Here is a 14,659-nt window from a genome sequence, read left to right on the forward strand (position 1 = left end):
TAGGGCTTTCTGCTTTTCAAAGCTAAGAATGCTCGTTGATCCTCGCCAATTGTCGCGCGCAAGCCACAGGACCTAAACTCGAACTTTCCGGTTAATAGCCCCACGCCAGCCCCTTGTCGCAGCCCACCAACCCTTTCAGATCGAACCGGATTACCCCGTAGGTAGCGCTCATATTTCAGAATGAGCGGCAACAGCGGTTATGGTAACGGCCACGGCTACTCCGGTGGCGGCCGGCACGATGCCAATGACGGGGCATACGGTGGAAACAACAACCTCAGTGTGAACGGATACAGTGGGCGAGGTGTTGCGCCCCCAAGCGGAGGTGGACGCTCTGATCGTCGCCCAGGCGGATACGGTGGCTTCTATGCCGATGGGCCTCCGACTCCAGTATTATCGCCGGGCCAATCTCCCTCGCCTAGTCAGTCACCCGAGCGGCGGCGCGATCGATCGAACCGGGACTGGCAGCAACCTTCCTCGCACCCCTCGGCGCATTCTTCGTCGCATCCCTCCTCACAAGCCTCTTCAAAACCCTCTTCGCGGTCACGGACAAGAAATCAGGAGCCCGACAGAAAGTACCAGGAAGAACGGTCTAGAGATGCAAGTCGGTACGCGGAGAACAGCGACCAAAGAGACCAAAGGAAGGCGAGGAATGCGTCACCTGTGGTTCAACATAGAAATGAGTCAGGAGAAACCCAAGCCATCGAAGGTCTGTATTCCTGTTCCCTTTGTTCGGTCATGGGCTAACCTGGCTATCTTCTACAGCGATTCTACAGTCGATCCAGCGTGATTGGGATTTCATGACCGATGCCGAATGTGTTCCTGTACACGTTGCTTTGAGTTTGATGGACACGAGTACATTGGGTAAAGCAGATCGCGAACCGGAATTTTTGCACATGTACAACGATATCCAGAAGACATTGAAGGCAATTGTGAATAGTAAGTTTTGTCTATGGAGCAGGCCAGGCCCATGCTAATATTGTATGCCCTAGAACACCATCAGGGGTTCAACAGTTCTATCGGAACATATCACAAGATCCAATCCAATATATCTTCCTCGCAAAATCGAGTGCGCAGTCTGAGACATGCCCTTGACCAGGCCAAGTCCGGGCTAATATCGACCAAGCCCGAACTGAAAGGGCTGGCGACGTCTTCTCAAAACTATGATGATATTGTTCAGCTATTCACTCAGATCGAAGAAATCCAGTCTCTTCCCGAGAAGCTAGAAACCCAGATCTCCGCTAAGCGGTTCCTCGCAGCTGTGGATGTGCTTCACACGGGTCTTAAAGTTCTGCGCCGCTCGGAGCTGGAGGACATTGGTGCTCTATCTGATATTCGTGCTTATTTTCTAAACCAGGAAACGTCGCTCACTGACATCCTGATTGAGGAACTACACGATCATCTATATCTGAAGTCACCCTATTGCTCCGATCGATGGAAATCCTCCATCTCGGAGGGCGAGGTGCATACATCAAACTCCAGTTGGGCGAGTAGTCGCTCCTGGGAACGGCCCATTTTTACTTTCCTGGCGAAATTCGATCCATTGACGCCCATGGTTGAGGATGCCTCCCGAAACCCCGAGGCAGATACGTTTTCTTACATTCAGTTGTTGATCGAAGCACTCAATAAAATGGGTCATCTGGATATCGCTGTTCATCGAATCGAGCAACGCCTTCCTGTAGAACTATTTGCTGTGGTGGATAAAACGAACGCAGAGGTTGATACTCGTTACCCTGCACCAACCAAGAGCTTCTCAGCCCAGGACAATTACAAACAATCAAGTCTCCCCACTGAGATTATCGAGAAACGAGGCCATGTGCTTTCTGAGTTCTTGTGGGCATTATATTCCAAGTTTGAGGCAATCGCGGAAAGCCACCGGATTCTTCACGATGTTGTCGCTGCCATTGTACAAAGAGAAGGTATAACCAAGAGCGAGGCGCTTTCTGGTGGATTCAAGGAGTTGTGGAAACTCTTGCAGAGTGAAGTAAGACTGCAAATCTTTCAACTGATATGTCTGAATATTAACCTCGCTAGATACGATCTCTTATGCACGACTATCTTGCAACTGATGGGGACTCCTCTGTTCGGTCAAGAGCAGATGAAAACGACACTAGGCGCCAGGTGTACACAGGCCATCGTGATAAGAATAAGGTAAAAAAATACTGCCATTCATTATCATGCTTTTCATCTGACTGACTCTTCACGTTAAAGAAAATGTTCAAGTTGTCTGACAATGAACAAAACTCCGAGATGAAAGCCGAGCAGGATGAATTGGACGAAATCCTCAAGTCTTCCGTGCCAGGTCTTGTTTCCAAATCACGACAAAAGACCGCAACACATGATAATACGCAATCCAATATGGGCAACTCAGGAACCGGACATAAGATATTGCTTGAGCCAAGTGTCTTCAACATGGGGATCCTTCTTCCGCCATCCTTATCCTTCATTCAGCGGCTCAAGGATATCGTTCCTGTTGATGCAGAAATTTCCATGGGCACTTTGACCTCCTTTCTGGATGACTTCATGGTCAACGTCTTCCTACCTCAGTTAGATGAAACAGTAACCGATCTTTGCACACTCAGTTTCATTGCCGCGGATGCGTTTACCGAGGACCCCCAATGGGCGAAGGTCTCTCCTCGACCTATCTTTAGGGGAACGGTCAAATTCATGTCTATTGTCCGAGAATTCAGTAAGATGTTGTCAAGCATTCCACATGACCAAGCATTTACCCAGCTTCTCATTGACCAAATCGTGACCTATTACGACAAGTGCTGTGGATGGTACAAAGCAATGGTCACAAAGGTGTCTGCACGGCACCATGGAGGCGAAGTCCGATTGAAAGCCGCTGCATCCTTTGCTGAGTCTGGTGACATCCATGATGTTGTTGATGAACTTTGGAAAGGAGCTGGGGACAAGAAACAGACACTCATCGATACGGAAATCGACCTCCTTCTCAAGCGGACAAATGAAGTGCCATTAGAGCCGTACGACATCATATCTGACCCAAAGACTGTCATTTCCCTTTCGCTTCTGTACAACAGCATGCAATGGCTTGCAAGTCACCTTTCCCAACTCCGGCTCGTGGTTGAACAGACTGCGGATGCCGAATCTTCGAGTTTGACTGCAACCGGTCGGCCATCCCGCAGATGGACACTGTTTGGATCCATGAAGCCCAACCGTGATAGCATCAATAACCCGGTGCACTTGCCACTCAATCACGAGACCGCTGTGGCTTTTGATGGGACAATCCAATCATTACATGGGCTCAGTGCTACTGCAATCCTGACGATGCATATTGACATCCGGTGCGGCATCATCCACATGTTGACGAGGACAATGGCTGGGCCGAATCCCCCGAACTTGCGGCACTCTGAACCCGTAACGCCATCCCCCAGCAACATAGATAACTGGTGGCACATTATCATGAACCAGCCAACCGCTGCGTCTCCCACGATCCTCGCGCTGAACAATGATCTCATCGCATTTGACACCAACATATCGACGTACCTAGGATCTGTTGAGCGCTGGTTTATCACATCAGGTCTAGCACGAGTCATCGACCGGGTCTTTGTCGCTTGTACTCATTACATTGGAGCCATGAATGAGAATGGAGCCTTGCGCCTACAGCTCGATGTGCTTGTCCTCCAGCAGAACTTGAAGAACATTATCATTGATCCAGTTGGGAATGCATCCGATTCAGGAACGGATTTACCCGTGCCGGCTTCTCAAGAGGTCGTCGCCTTGCCACGCAGTGCCAAGTTCTTAGATTGGTTCCTGGAAGGCGCCGAGAAGGCCCTCGACTACGCCAAGGACGAGAAGGACGCGTTTGCGTCCCAAGGAGACAAAGCCTTGGCTGCTGGTAACGGCGAGCCATTTACCTACGACGAGTTGCGTATCCTCGTGGACTTGTGCTTCTCTGAAATTCTCCGTGGTCCGCGTGGCGCAGAAAGCCGCGAGGACTTCATGTCGGCCAAAAACGCCAGCGCGGATGCGCTACTGAGACTAAATGAGATTATGTGGGATGCTCGATAGCCTGTGCAAGTGGATAGAGACTTGGCAATTTTATTTCTTTTTTGTGCTCCGGTTCTTTTATCCTGGCGCCCAGTCCACTAATAAGAGAGGCAGAACCGAATCTCATTTCGCCTTGACTCAGTGTCATTTCCTCTTTTTTTCCTCTTTAATTTAAACAATATCCACTAGCCCTAACCCGGTATAGTGACCTGGGGCACTTGCCCTTTTCGGCTTCTCCGGAGCATCGGCACTGGTTGGTGATCCACGCTATGTTTCAGCCTTTGAACGTAGTTCTCACGGTGAAATGATCAGACTGCTAGTTCGTCAAGCCATATCAGCATGGATTCTAACGGTAGCTAGACCTATAACTTTCCCTGTCCTTTCCTTTCCTTCCTTTTTTTTTTCCCTCATCCCTTCGTTCTTTATCTAACTTCCTGTCTGGAACAGTATCTTTGTTTCTCGAATCTGGCATTCGCTATCCAGACGTCCATTCTTTTGAAGTGCAACCTGCACGTCCTGTCCTTTTGAAAAGTCAATCTGTGACTTGAACTCGATCAGTCAATCGTTGATACATTCTCCCACAAAACTTCTTCATTCTTCACTTCACTATACAACCCCAACAATGAAGTATATGCGCCTGGCCTCTGTGGCCGCTCTTCTAAGCGCCGCCACTGTCTCCGCCGGTCCATTGCGCCTCCGCGGACATGATGATGGATACTGTCCAAAGGGCTACACTATGAGCGTCTACTACAAGACCGTCCTGGTGGAAGCCGCCCCATCTGCTACCTCTGTGGAGTCTACAGTCGCCCCTTCGCCTACCCCGGTTACTGTTGAGGCTCAGCCTACTGCAGAGCCCGTAGTGACTTCCTCATCTGTCCCTGCTGTTGTGGAGTCTGAGACTACCGTCGCAGTGGCCCCGATTGAGACTTTGACCTCTTCAATCATTGTTGTCGAGACTCCGGCTGCTGAGACCCCCGTGGCCGAGACCTCTGCTGCCGAGACCTCTGCTGTCGAGACCGCTCCTGTTGTAGCTCCCCTCCCCACTTCCTCGGTCGAGGAGACCATTGTTGCCCAACCCACTGCTACCCCGGTTGTAGCTCCCCTCCCCACTTCCTCCGTCGAGGAGACCATTGTCGCCCAGCCTACCGCTGCCCCGGTCGTTGAGACCGCTACCAAGGAAGCCTCCACTACGCAGGCTGCCACCACCACGCAAGCTGCTGCCACTACCCAGGCTACCGTCAAGGCCCCCGAGGTTGCCAGCACCTCTACCAAATCTGCTGCATCCTCGTCTTCCACCTCTCCTGCCTCCACGGGATCTACTGGCGGAAGTGCAGGCGAAGCCACCTTCTACGGCGGCAACGTCGGCGGCGGAACCTGCTCATTCTCCGGCTACACACTGCCCAGCCACCTCTTCGGCACAGCCCTCTCCCTCCAGCGCTGGGATGACGCCGCCAGCTGCGGTAGATGTGTTGCTGTCACTGGCCCAAGTGGTAACTCCATCAAAGCCATGGTAAGCTAATATTCAATCCCTTCCATATTCCATCAGTTCTAACATCTCATCAGATCGTCGATCAATGCCCCGAATGCGAAAGCAACCACCTTGACCTCTTCCAAGAAGCCTTTGCCGAGCTCTCGGATATCTCCGCCGGCATCATCGACATTAACTGGTCATACGTGCCCTGCGAGCTGGACGGTCCCCTCAAGCTCAAGAACAAGGAGGGTACCTCCGAATACTGGTTCTCGATGCAGGTCGTCAACGCCAACGAGGCCGTTACTGCATTGGAAGTCAGCACTGATGGCGGTAGCTCGTGGCAGGGTACCACTCGTACATACTACAACTTCTTTGAGAACACTGCCGGATTCGGAACCAGCACTGTCGATGTGCGGATTACCGGTGCCAGTGGAAAGACCGTTGTTGTTAAGGACGTCGGATGCGAGTCCAGCAGTGAAATCACTGCCACGTCGAACTTGTAAACGTCGGCTTGAAGCTTTTTACACATTTTCTTTCTTTTCTTTTGATATATTCGAGGGGGGTTTGGTGAAAGCGACAGTGGTCCTTTGCAAGGTCTAAAGAGATGTACATCTATATTCATTTTACAGCGCTGATATTGATATTTCGAGATTTCGTTTCGAATCAAATAATTTCCTGTTCGCTCTCTATCTCATGAACCATCAAATGTATACACAACCCAAGGAGGCCATGATATACAAACGCTAGTGACTGTCGTCATGCTATACATGGGTCTCAAACTCAGTGAATCATTACTGCGTGGTCACTTTGCCGTCGGCCTCGACATTCTCGACATGCGGGTGCGCATCCAGGGTTTGGACCTTGCCCTCGGGGAAAGTAACACTATAAAGACCAAGAAACAACAATTAGTTCAACCCCGAGAAGAGACCTAAAGAGCGTGGAAAGGACTCACGCGAAGCCCTTGATCAATGTGTATTCGTGTCCGATCTCGCCGCCTTGCTCCTTGGCATTGTCCTTGACACTATCCATGTATTAGCAAGTTGTATCGCGAATAGGGAAGGAAATGCTTACGCCTGGACCTCCTCGGGGGTTGCGTCAGGCTTGCACGTAATCTACAGATGGTTAGCAAGCGGTGGATATGGGTGTATACGGCATGTTGCGCACAATATAAGAAGACATAGTGAGATATCGTTATATGAGATGATAGAGATGTATGAGGAAGAAATCGAAATCGGAGAAGATAAAGGAAGGAGGGAACGTTGACATCATAGAGGGGTAGTTGGTATAAGCTGATCACGCTGTATCCCCACACCCTAATTGGGACGAAACCATGGGAGCGTCCAATGAGACTCCAGTGATCGAAACGGAGATATGTATGGTTCTCCGATCTATGTGATCTGCTTACATTCGCCTTCGGTGAAACCCGGGCGAAAACGCCTCATTTGCGATTATGACACAGTGTCTAAACGGAAAGCTGTAAAAAAAAAATGTATTCGTATCAACCTGCAGCTCCATCCCAAGGCAAACCCATCCCAGCCGTAGATTCGCCAGCCCATCCATTAAGATGAAAGATAAGAAATAAAAGCACGAGTAGCGTACAAAAGCCGCAAATGTTTGAGCAGAGAACGATCAAAGGGGGTGAAAGATAACAGAAAGTTGAGCGGCAACAGCAGTGGCAGCGCATAATAAAAGCAACTCTCAGAATGCCATAAGGGGATTCTGGGCAGACCGAATCATGAGGATATCGAGGGTCATGACAGGTGTATGGTGAGGTCACATCAAATGAAAGAAACATGGCAGAAGGAGAAGAAATCTGTCAAGAGCAGAACAAATTTGCAGAAACAATGAAATGAGGGTATGTTCAAGTATCTTAACCTCCGAAAACGCAACAATCGTAGCACATAGAGCAGAACAAGGACCAATGCCTTAATCCATCTCCAGTGTCTCTAGCTCTTTAGACTCCTCGTAGTCGTCAAACTCCAGGCCGGCATCCCGACAACGTGAGAGCCACTTCAAGGCAATGTTGTTGCGCCTGGCAACCTCGCCCTTCAACTTGGAGTTAGAGCCACTGATCTCAGCGATAGCGTGGTTGGCGGTGAGACTGTGCTTCTCAAACTGCTCGTCGATGTTCTTCTTTTCCTCCTGCAGCTGCAGAATGTATTCGATGGCACGTTGGAGGATCGCACCCTTGTTCTTATCACAGTTGGGCACGAGACGAGCAATCTGGTTGATACCTTCATTAATAGCCTCTCGACGGCGACGTTCAACTAGGAGAAGTGGTCAGTAGAAAGCCATGTATGTGACCCAAAAGTATCCTTACCTTCTTTGTGGTTGTTCTTGCGAATCTGGTGCCATTCAGGAGAGCCAACAGTAGGCTTTTGGTTCATGCTCTGAGCCTCGCGCGCGGCATAGACGGCAGCGGCAGTCGAATTATGGTTGTGGCCACCGCCCATGGGGGGCTGATTCATCTCATCGGCGAAGGAGAGCCCTTGAGTGAGGTTGCTCGCATCAAACCCAGGGTCGGGAGGAGGGGGGGTACTTGTGTTGAGGGGTGTGAGCTGCCAGAGCGGCTTTGGCATTGGCGGTCAGAGCGTTATCGTCCGACAGGCCATTCTGCGGACCAACGTGTTGAAGAATCTGTTGATCAATGTTAAGTTCGGCGCCGGTGTTGGGAAGGCCGTGATCGTAGTTTCCAAGGCCCCCATGGCCGAAGTTGTGTTGGTTGTCCATGCTGCCGTTGCTGCCGTGGGAAGAACGGTTCATGCGTTGTGGGTCAGGACCCAAATCCTCGGAGCCGGTTCTCTTGCGCTTGTGCGAACCATCGTCGGGGCTGTTCATGGTGGGATCAGACATACTGAGCCGGAAAATATCCGTACTGTTATTGGTAATGGTTAGTCATGAAGTCCATGAGCCAGTAACTGAAACAAGTCTCGGGTGCAAAGACAGCGATATGATCAGAGACGCCAATTCAGCCAGCAGTAAGCTGGTGCCGCTCCGATCATGTCACTCTCTGGAGGATCAGTGGATACCCCACGAAATGGCCAGACGCGTGGATCCGACGCGTTCTTCGGGCATTTCAGCGAGTTTGGACACGTCAGATCGGGCCATCACCGGTGACTTCGTCTAACATTCGGCAAGGCAGTTGAGACGAGGTTTGCACGACAGTGACTCTGTCCAGCAAGCGAAAGACATTCCGATGCCGCAAAGCATCCGCGGGGTTGAGGACATCAAGAACGCGTCATGCTGCTTTGCAGGGAGCGGCGGTCACACAAAGGGGTAGCGTCGCAAACAGGCACCACTCGGGATGAGCATCACGACGCGATGCGCAATAACATGGGGGGTCTGGATGGAGATGGGGTATTGATGGAGCCGTACCTTGGGATGATCTCTCTTTATCACCTGACAGGAAGTCACCTGCCCGACAACAACAAGACGCAGGTCACGTTGTCTGCGAAACCCGAAATCGAAATTGGGACGCTAAAAAGGGAAAAGTGAAAATTTGATGAAGTGGAGATAGCGCGATATGCAAACGATTTGACAATCTGCCTGCCGGCAAATTTCGATTAAAGAAAAGGCGGTTCTTTAGGAGGTTGTAGAGTAGCGGGCAAGTCAAGATGGACTGCTCACGTGGCAAGGAGGTGGTCAAGAAGAGGAGTCGCGCGGGTTCCGGTGAGTCAGAACCACCAACAGCGCAGAAAGATCACCTGATACGTCTTATGTAATCAGGTTCCAAATGGATACGGTCCGGGGAACTACATGGAAGGCCGAAGCTTGGTCTAGACGAGTTTGCCAACGCAGTTCAATTTCAAGGCGTTAAGAGCTGGAGATAACCACTCAAGTGCTCCAATAATACATCCTACGCCTCCATCCCTCATCGTAAGTCATGTGCAGCCATCCCGTGCCCCTCCGCTGCACACCTCATTTCCTGTGCTGTGATTGGCTGCCGGGCCCCGGAGGGGGATCCCTAGATCACGTGCCATGGCGTGCTAGGAGCCAATCACAGGGGGTGTTCACCCACGACGAGGGGGATCGGACCGTCGAGGAGAGGAACCTGGAACTTCGCCAATTCACAGAGCAAGTAAATGGGCGTTGTCTAGACACTAGCGTCTACTAACGACATGCTACAGCATATCACCGGAATTGATCCGGAGTACCCCCGTCCTAGTTTCCCTGCAAGTTAGCAGGCTATACCCACTAGTGTATGGGAACACCCTTCAACCCAATCAGCAAAACCAGGAAACTCAATACGGAAACATCTCAAGGTGATAGCAATCGGATACAAGGATGTGCATCCTCTAGGGGTTGTATCGGTCTAGATCTCCTCGACACAAGACGAATCTTCTTTACAGTGCAACTTACAACTTCCATGTTGTAGTGCTCGCCAGTCTACTTCTGATCCCCTCATTGGAGTGGGGGAAGACGAGAATCACATGTTTCAGACTAAAACATCCTAAATTTGAACTCACCAAGCGCTTCACACCACTATCGCTCCAAAGGGTTGCATCGAACATCCAGAAGGGTCCTCTCTAGTACTTCACCCGCATGTCGATGAGCATCAAGAGCGAGTGATCATGCGACCTTTGCATTCTACTGGGATGCAAGAATGAGATGTATATGAGCATTTCGCCTGTACGGAGTAGTTTGCGGCGATCTCCATGATCTCCGTCTATGTCATCGCCCGCTGAGTCTCCTGTCACATGGATCATTTGCACATGATGCGTCACTGGGGGAGTTTCAACTCTGGCAGAGAGGATCGCCATAACAATAACCAATATACCATATCGTATACCATGTCTGATGTATATCGAAGTATTCTGCGATTACAAGGGTATCACAAAAACCCGGGTGATCGAGGTGTCATGTCTAATGTCAACTCGTGAGCACATTCGATCTATTCATAAAATCCGCTCTATGTACTCCGTATAAAATAGCCAAATGTATCCAGTAAGCCTCCTCACTCAGACGCCTTTTTCAGTCCAAACACCATTCGTGGATCTGCCGTGGTATCTGCGAAACAAATACCTTCCTCAGACGCGCCTAGCATGTCCCAGCAAAGTATCTTCACATCGAATGGGTTGCCTACGTCCTCTGTCTCACTTTGTTCATCAGGGATCTGCGCACCTGACTCCGCCTCTTTTTTGGTGGCATTTGGAGGGGCCCGTTGCGTCACAGCAATGATAGTGCTTGTGCCCGCATATCGCGCCGGTGGCTTGGTATCTTCTGTCGGTGGCTCCTCGCCCGACCGATTGGCAAAGACGATGATGATCTTCTTCGGAGAATCTGCCGCCTCTCCGCCGTCAATGTCTACCTTGTGCTCCATCTTCTTTTGTAGCAGGGGCCAGAAGCGCCGAAGCCAATAGTTGAAAGTGTCCATCTCGGGTTTGTTTTTGAGGGCATCAAGTTCTTCACGGCTGAGCAGAGTCAACCAGGCCATAGACAAAATTACAAGCTGGGACTTGGAGTCAAGGACTCGTGTTGCGAATTCCCATTTGTCAAAAGGTGCCTCAAATTTGTACGGATTGATATCCATGCAGATACCAAATGAAGTCGCGACCCGCTTTTCTTGCTGCCCGGATGATATTTGCTGGTTTTCTTTCCCGAGGCTTTCCGAAGTGGAAGCTTTGCCCTGGGAAGAAAATTCAAGGTGATGGAAGCCTCGCTCAGCTTGACCCTCAGCCGCCCATGTTTCGTCGGTGTCATACAAGAAGGTTTTGCGATAGTTATGGGTGAAGTCTCCGTTCTTGTCGATAATAAGAAGCGAATTATAGTATGTGACTTGATCAGGCTTTTCAGAATCCCTTTCGATCTCTGGATATCCTACGCAAACCTTGCATTGCAGGCGCTTGGCGGTTTCGCGAGCCCATGAGGCAGAGGGGCCATCCCCAGCTGGCTCAGCATATGCTTTGATCGCTTCCAAAGACGGGAAGTTATAACCTAGTTATTTGTAAGCCAATGGAATTATGGCCCGGGTTGAATTAGCGGCGAAATGCCGGGAGGGAAACACGAATCGCGCTGCTGCAAGATGCTACTGTGGAGTGGCAGTGTGGACAGTTTGCTAGTACGTACCCGTCAACGCCAACTCAGGCAGTACCAATATATCAGGCTTCAATAGCTCGGCTCCAATCCCAAGATTTTTTCCATTCACAGCAAGAGACTTGCCAGACTTTAGTAAAGCATTTGCTTTCTCAATGTTGCCCTTGACATCGCCCAGCTTCGGCGCGAACTGGAGGGTTGCAATCCTCATGTCGTTAGACCGGGATGTCGAAAAATATCTGAGGCCCAGACAAGGTGCGCTGAATTTGAAATTACGTTCTCTTCTGACTGGTAAGATATATGTGTCTGTGATCAATTGTGTCCTGTGGGTCGCTGAGATATGAAGCCCGGATGTTCTGGTGCCCACGCGGACACAGCGGGCCAAGGATTTTGCCAGGATGACGGCGAATGATCGAAATCCTTGGAAAATATCCGGATGTACCCACGATGATTATATCCCAAGTGTGGATTTTGAATTCAATCCAAGAGGAATCGGTTCCAGGGCGCGGTTGTAGCTTGGACGAAAGGGCGAGATTCCGCTATCAGTCATATGCATGTTGATGCGTCAGGGAAAGTATGTGGATCCACCACAAGCCAAGGATATTAGAGAGGATATTGAGCAAATTGATGCGTATTGAGAAAAGTCAGAGCTCAGGGTGAAGCTTTCTATGTAAGTGTACGGAGTACATGGCAGGATGCATTTACGCATGTATATACAGGACTCAAGGAGAAACCCCTGCAGAGATCTAGTGATCCCTGTACTCCGTTCTGCATGTCCGAAGCTCATAAACCCGGCAGAAATCAGATTGGATGCGGCCGCCTTCGGGTAAGTTGTCAAAAGAAACCACACCGCCCGCAGTCCTCGTCAGAACTTCCCCCTATGAGCCGACTGCACTACAACGTAGGAGAGAAGGTCCGGGCAGAAAGCCTTGTTCTTGATCACGTCGAGAAATGGGGGAAAGCCCCCTGGCCACAGAATGCTTGGTCTGCAAACATATACACTCAAGAAACTAGGCAGGCACTTCGAGGCCTCGCAACACCAAGCGTTATAGAGACTCTGAGAGGCCTTATCGTGGCCAACCACACCCTCCAGGGCTAGGTTGGCCCGTGACCCAATCCTCCTAGCATAGCTTCAACATCAAGCTCATGCTCAAGATTCTCGAAGATATCCAGAGACGACATGTGTTCAAACAGATTCGGATTGTATTGTTGATTAGTTTTGGCAGTTCGAAGATAAGATCTGAGATAGTCGAAAGCCCACTGGAACTTCTATTCCACACCACTTTGCATTGCGAAACCATGATGCTGGGAACTACTCCAAAAGCTTCCCGATTCTAGATGAAATTTCCCCTTGGTCTTACTCTGCCCTCCAGCGAGCCTAAATCCCACGGCTATTCGCCACTGTAAACTGAACTCCCAAGAAAAGCCGAAGCCAACCTTCCAAAATGGGAAGCTCCGTCCACGTTGCGGCGCGGCCGTCACCAAAACTTCATGCAGGGACCCCACGGGGATACGAAAATTTTCCTCATAAATAGAAAGAAATCCCGTCGATAACTGTTCCTGGCATCTGATTCCGACTTTTCAAACTGCGGAATGGCTATCCTCAACATCGAACTCGATTGGCAACGCCACAAATGGCCAGTTTTCTACTGTTTCGTGTCTCTATTCGGAGCTTTCTGTTATGGTTATGACACAATTTACTATACTGACATCCTGGACATGGTACCATTCATTCGTGACTACTGAAACATGCCTGAGGATGGATCCTATTCCCTCGGAACCAGCGTTTTGTCCGTGACTAGCTCGGTGGTCTATGTCGGTGAATTTGTTGGCGCCCTGATGACAGCTCCAATCAACGATGCATGGGGTCGCAAAGCAGTCTTTTACTGTGCCTCGGCTTGTATCATCGCAGGAGCTATTGTCCAAGTATGCTCGTTGGACGTTTATGGCGTCTTCCGTGCCGATCGAGTCCTCATCGGATCAGGTATTTGTCAATTCATATCTACTTGCTTGATCTACATCAAAGAAGTTGCTCCCGTTGAGATTCGGGGCCCCGCTCTTATGTCCTTCCAATTTATGCAACTCATTTCTCAATTCGTCGGAGCTTGCATTACACAAGGCACACAAAGCATCGATGCCCCCTCCTTTTATCGAACCCTCATGGGACTGCTGACGGTCTTTCCGGGTGTCATGATAATGCTCGTCCCTTTTGTCCCAAAGATTCCTGTGTGGTATGTTTCGAAAAATCGTCCTGAGACAGCTGAGGCATCTTTGCGGAAGATTTGCCGCATGGGAGGTTATGACCCGGCCAAGGATCTTCAGCTTATCCAGGAGCAAGTGAGCAAGGAGCGCGCGCTGAAATCCCAATCTTCTTGGTCGTCATTGTTCAAGGATCCCGTTGAACGACGGAAACTTCTCTACTGCTGCGGTGCCACATTCGTGCAGCAGATTAACGGTATCCAGTTCTGGTATACCTACGGCGTGGCCTTCGCACAATCGACTGGTATCGGTGAGCGATTCACCATCAACACCATCATCTACGTCTTGCAGATCATCACAGGTAGACTTTCGGTCGCGCTTGGTGATAAGATTGCGCGCCGCACGAACCTGCTCGTCTGTACCGTCGGAATGCTGTGTTCATTGGTTGCAGTTGGCGGACTAGGGACCACCCGCTAAGACGGTGTATTCACGCACGGTGTTGGTATTGCGATTGTGGTATTCGCTTATATCAACATCATCTTCTTCAGTTTCTCCATCGGCATGTTATCCTACACCATATCTTCGGAAATGGCAGTCGACCGGAACAGAAACCACTTTGATCTGCTTGGTATACATGTGGTTCTGTGTTGGCAAAACGGCAGGTCGCACGAACAACGATATCGATCGACTGTTCCAAGAGAAAGTGCCGGTTCGTCAATGGCAGGATTATGTTCTCGATCAGGAATTGAGCGGTGCGGAAGATGGGTAAAGCTCATCGACGGAGGAGATCGAATACCGTGCTTAGATTGTTGGCGGTTGCTTTGCTTGATCCCGCTTTTTGATAGACTGGAAATAGACTTTACTTTATCCTCAATTTGCTCCGAGATCTTTGTATTTGGACTGGTCTAGAGATGCACAATTCGAAGTTTATAGGAAAATCCCCGTAAA

At 50.1% G+C, this 14,659-nt stretch overlaps 6 protein-coding genes across 6 annotated transcripts; 3 read left to right on the forward strand and 3 right to left on the reverse strand.

Moving 5' to 3' along the window:
• Positions 1–180: 180 nt before the first annotated feature.
• Positions 181–4,029, forward strand: N7457_001434 (exocyst subunit SEC8; the record flags this gene model as incomplete). The annotated part of the gene is made up of 5 exons (XM_057172480.1): positions 181–706; positions 763–936; positions 990–1,981; positions 2,032–2,148; positions 2,209–4,029. The coding sequence occupies 5 exons, from the start codon at positions 181–183 to the stop codon at positions 4,027–4,029; spliced, it is 3,630 nt and encodes a 1,209-aa protein (XP_057036383.1).
• A 601-nt stretch (positions 4,030–4,630) lies between these two features.
• Positions 4,631–5,982, forward strand: N7457_001435 (putative extracellular cellulase CelA/allergen Asp F7-like; the record flags this gene model as incomplete). The annotated part of the gene is made up of 2 exons (XM_057172481.1): positions 4,631–5,518; positions 5,572–5,982. 2 exons carry the CDS (start codon positions 4,631–4,633, stop codon positions 5,980–5,982), a joined length of 1,299 nt encoding a protein of 432 aa, XP_057036384.1.
• Positions 5,983–6,270: 288 nt separating this feature from the next.
• Positions 6,271–6,658, reverse strand: N7457_001436 (uncharacterized protein; the record flags this gene model as incomplete). Its single annotated transcript, XM_057172482.1, has 3 exons — positions 6,271–6,361; positions 6,432–6,500; positions 6,630–6,658. The coding sequence occupies 3 exons, from the start codon at positions 6,656–6,658 to the stop codon at positions 6,271–6,273; spliced, it is 189 nt and encodes a 62-aa protein (XP_057036385.1).
• Positions 6,659–7,405: 747 nt separating this feature from the next.
• Positions 7,406–8,332, reverse strand: N7457_001437 (basic helix-loop-helix domain-containing protein; the record flags this gene model as incomplete). Its single annotated transcript, XM_057172483.1, has 3 exons — positions 7,406–7,746; positions 7,800–8,049; positions 8,105–8,332. 3 exons carry the CDS (start codon positions 8,330–8,332, stop codon positions 7,406–7,408), a joined length of 819 nt encoding a protein of 272 aa, XP_057036386.1.
• A 2,101-nt stretch (positions 8,333–10,433) lies between these two features.
• N7457_001438 (putative protein N-terminal asparagine amidohydrolase) lies at positions 10,434–11,723 on the reverse strand (the record flags this gene model as incomplete). Its single annotated transcript, XM_057172484.1, has 2 exons — positions 10,434–11,413; positions 11,546–11,723. 2 exons carry the CDS (start codon positions 11,721–11,723, stop codon positions 10,434–10,436), a joined length of 1,158 nt encoding a protein of 385 aa, XP_057036387.1.
• A 1,538-nt stretch (positions 11,724–13,261) lies between these two features.
• Positions 13,262–14,188, forward strand: N7457_001439 (uncharacterized protein; the record flags this gene model as incomplete). The annotated part of the gene is made up of 1 exon (XM_057172485.1): positions 13,262–14,188. The coding sequence occupies one exon, from the start codon at positions 13,262–13,264 to the stop codon at positions 14,186–14,188; it is 927 nt and encodes a 308-aa protein (XP_057036388.1).
• Positions 14,189–14,659: the final 471 nt, after the last annotated feature.

The sequence above is a fragment of the Penicillium paradoxum genome (genome assembly GCF_028828445.1).
Source record: "Penicillium paradoxum strain IBT 22861 chromosome Unknown utg000002l_segment0_segment0, whole genome shotgun sequence".
NCBI classification, from domain to species: Eukaryota; Fungi; Ascomycota; class Eurotiomycetes; order Eurotiales; family Aspergillaceae; genus Penicillium; species Penicillium paradoxum.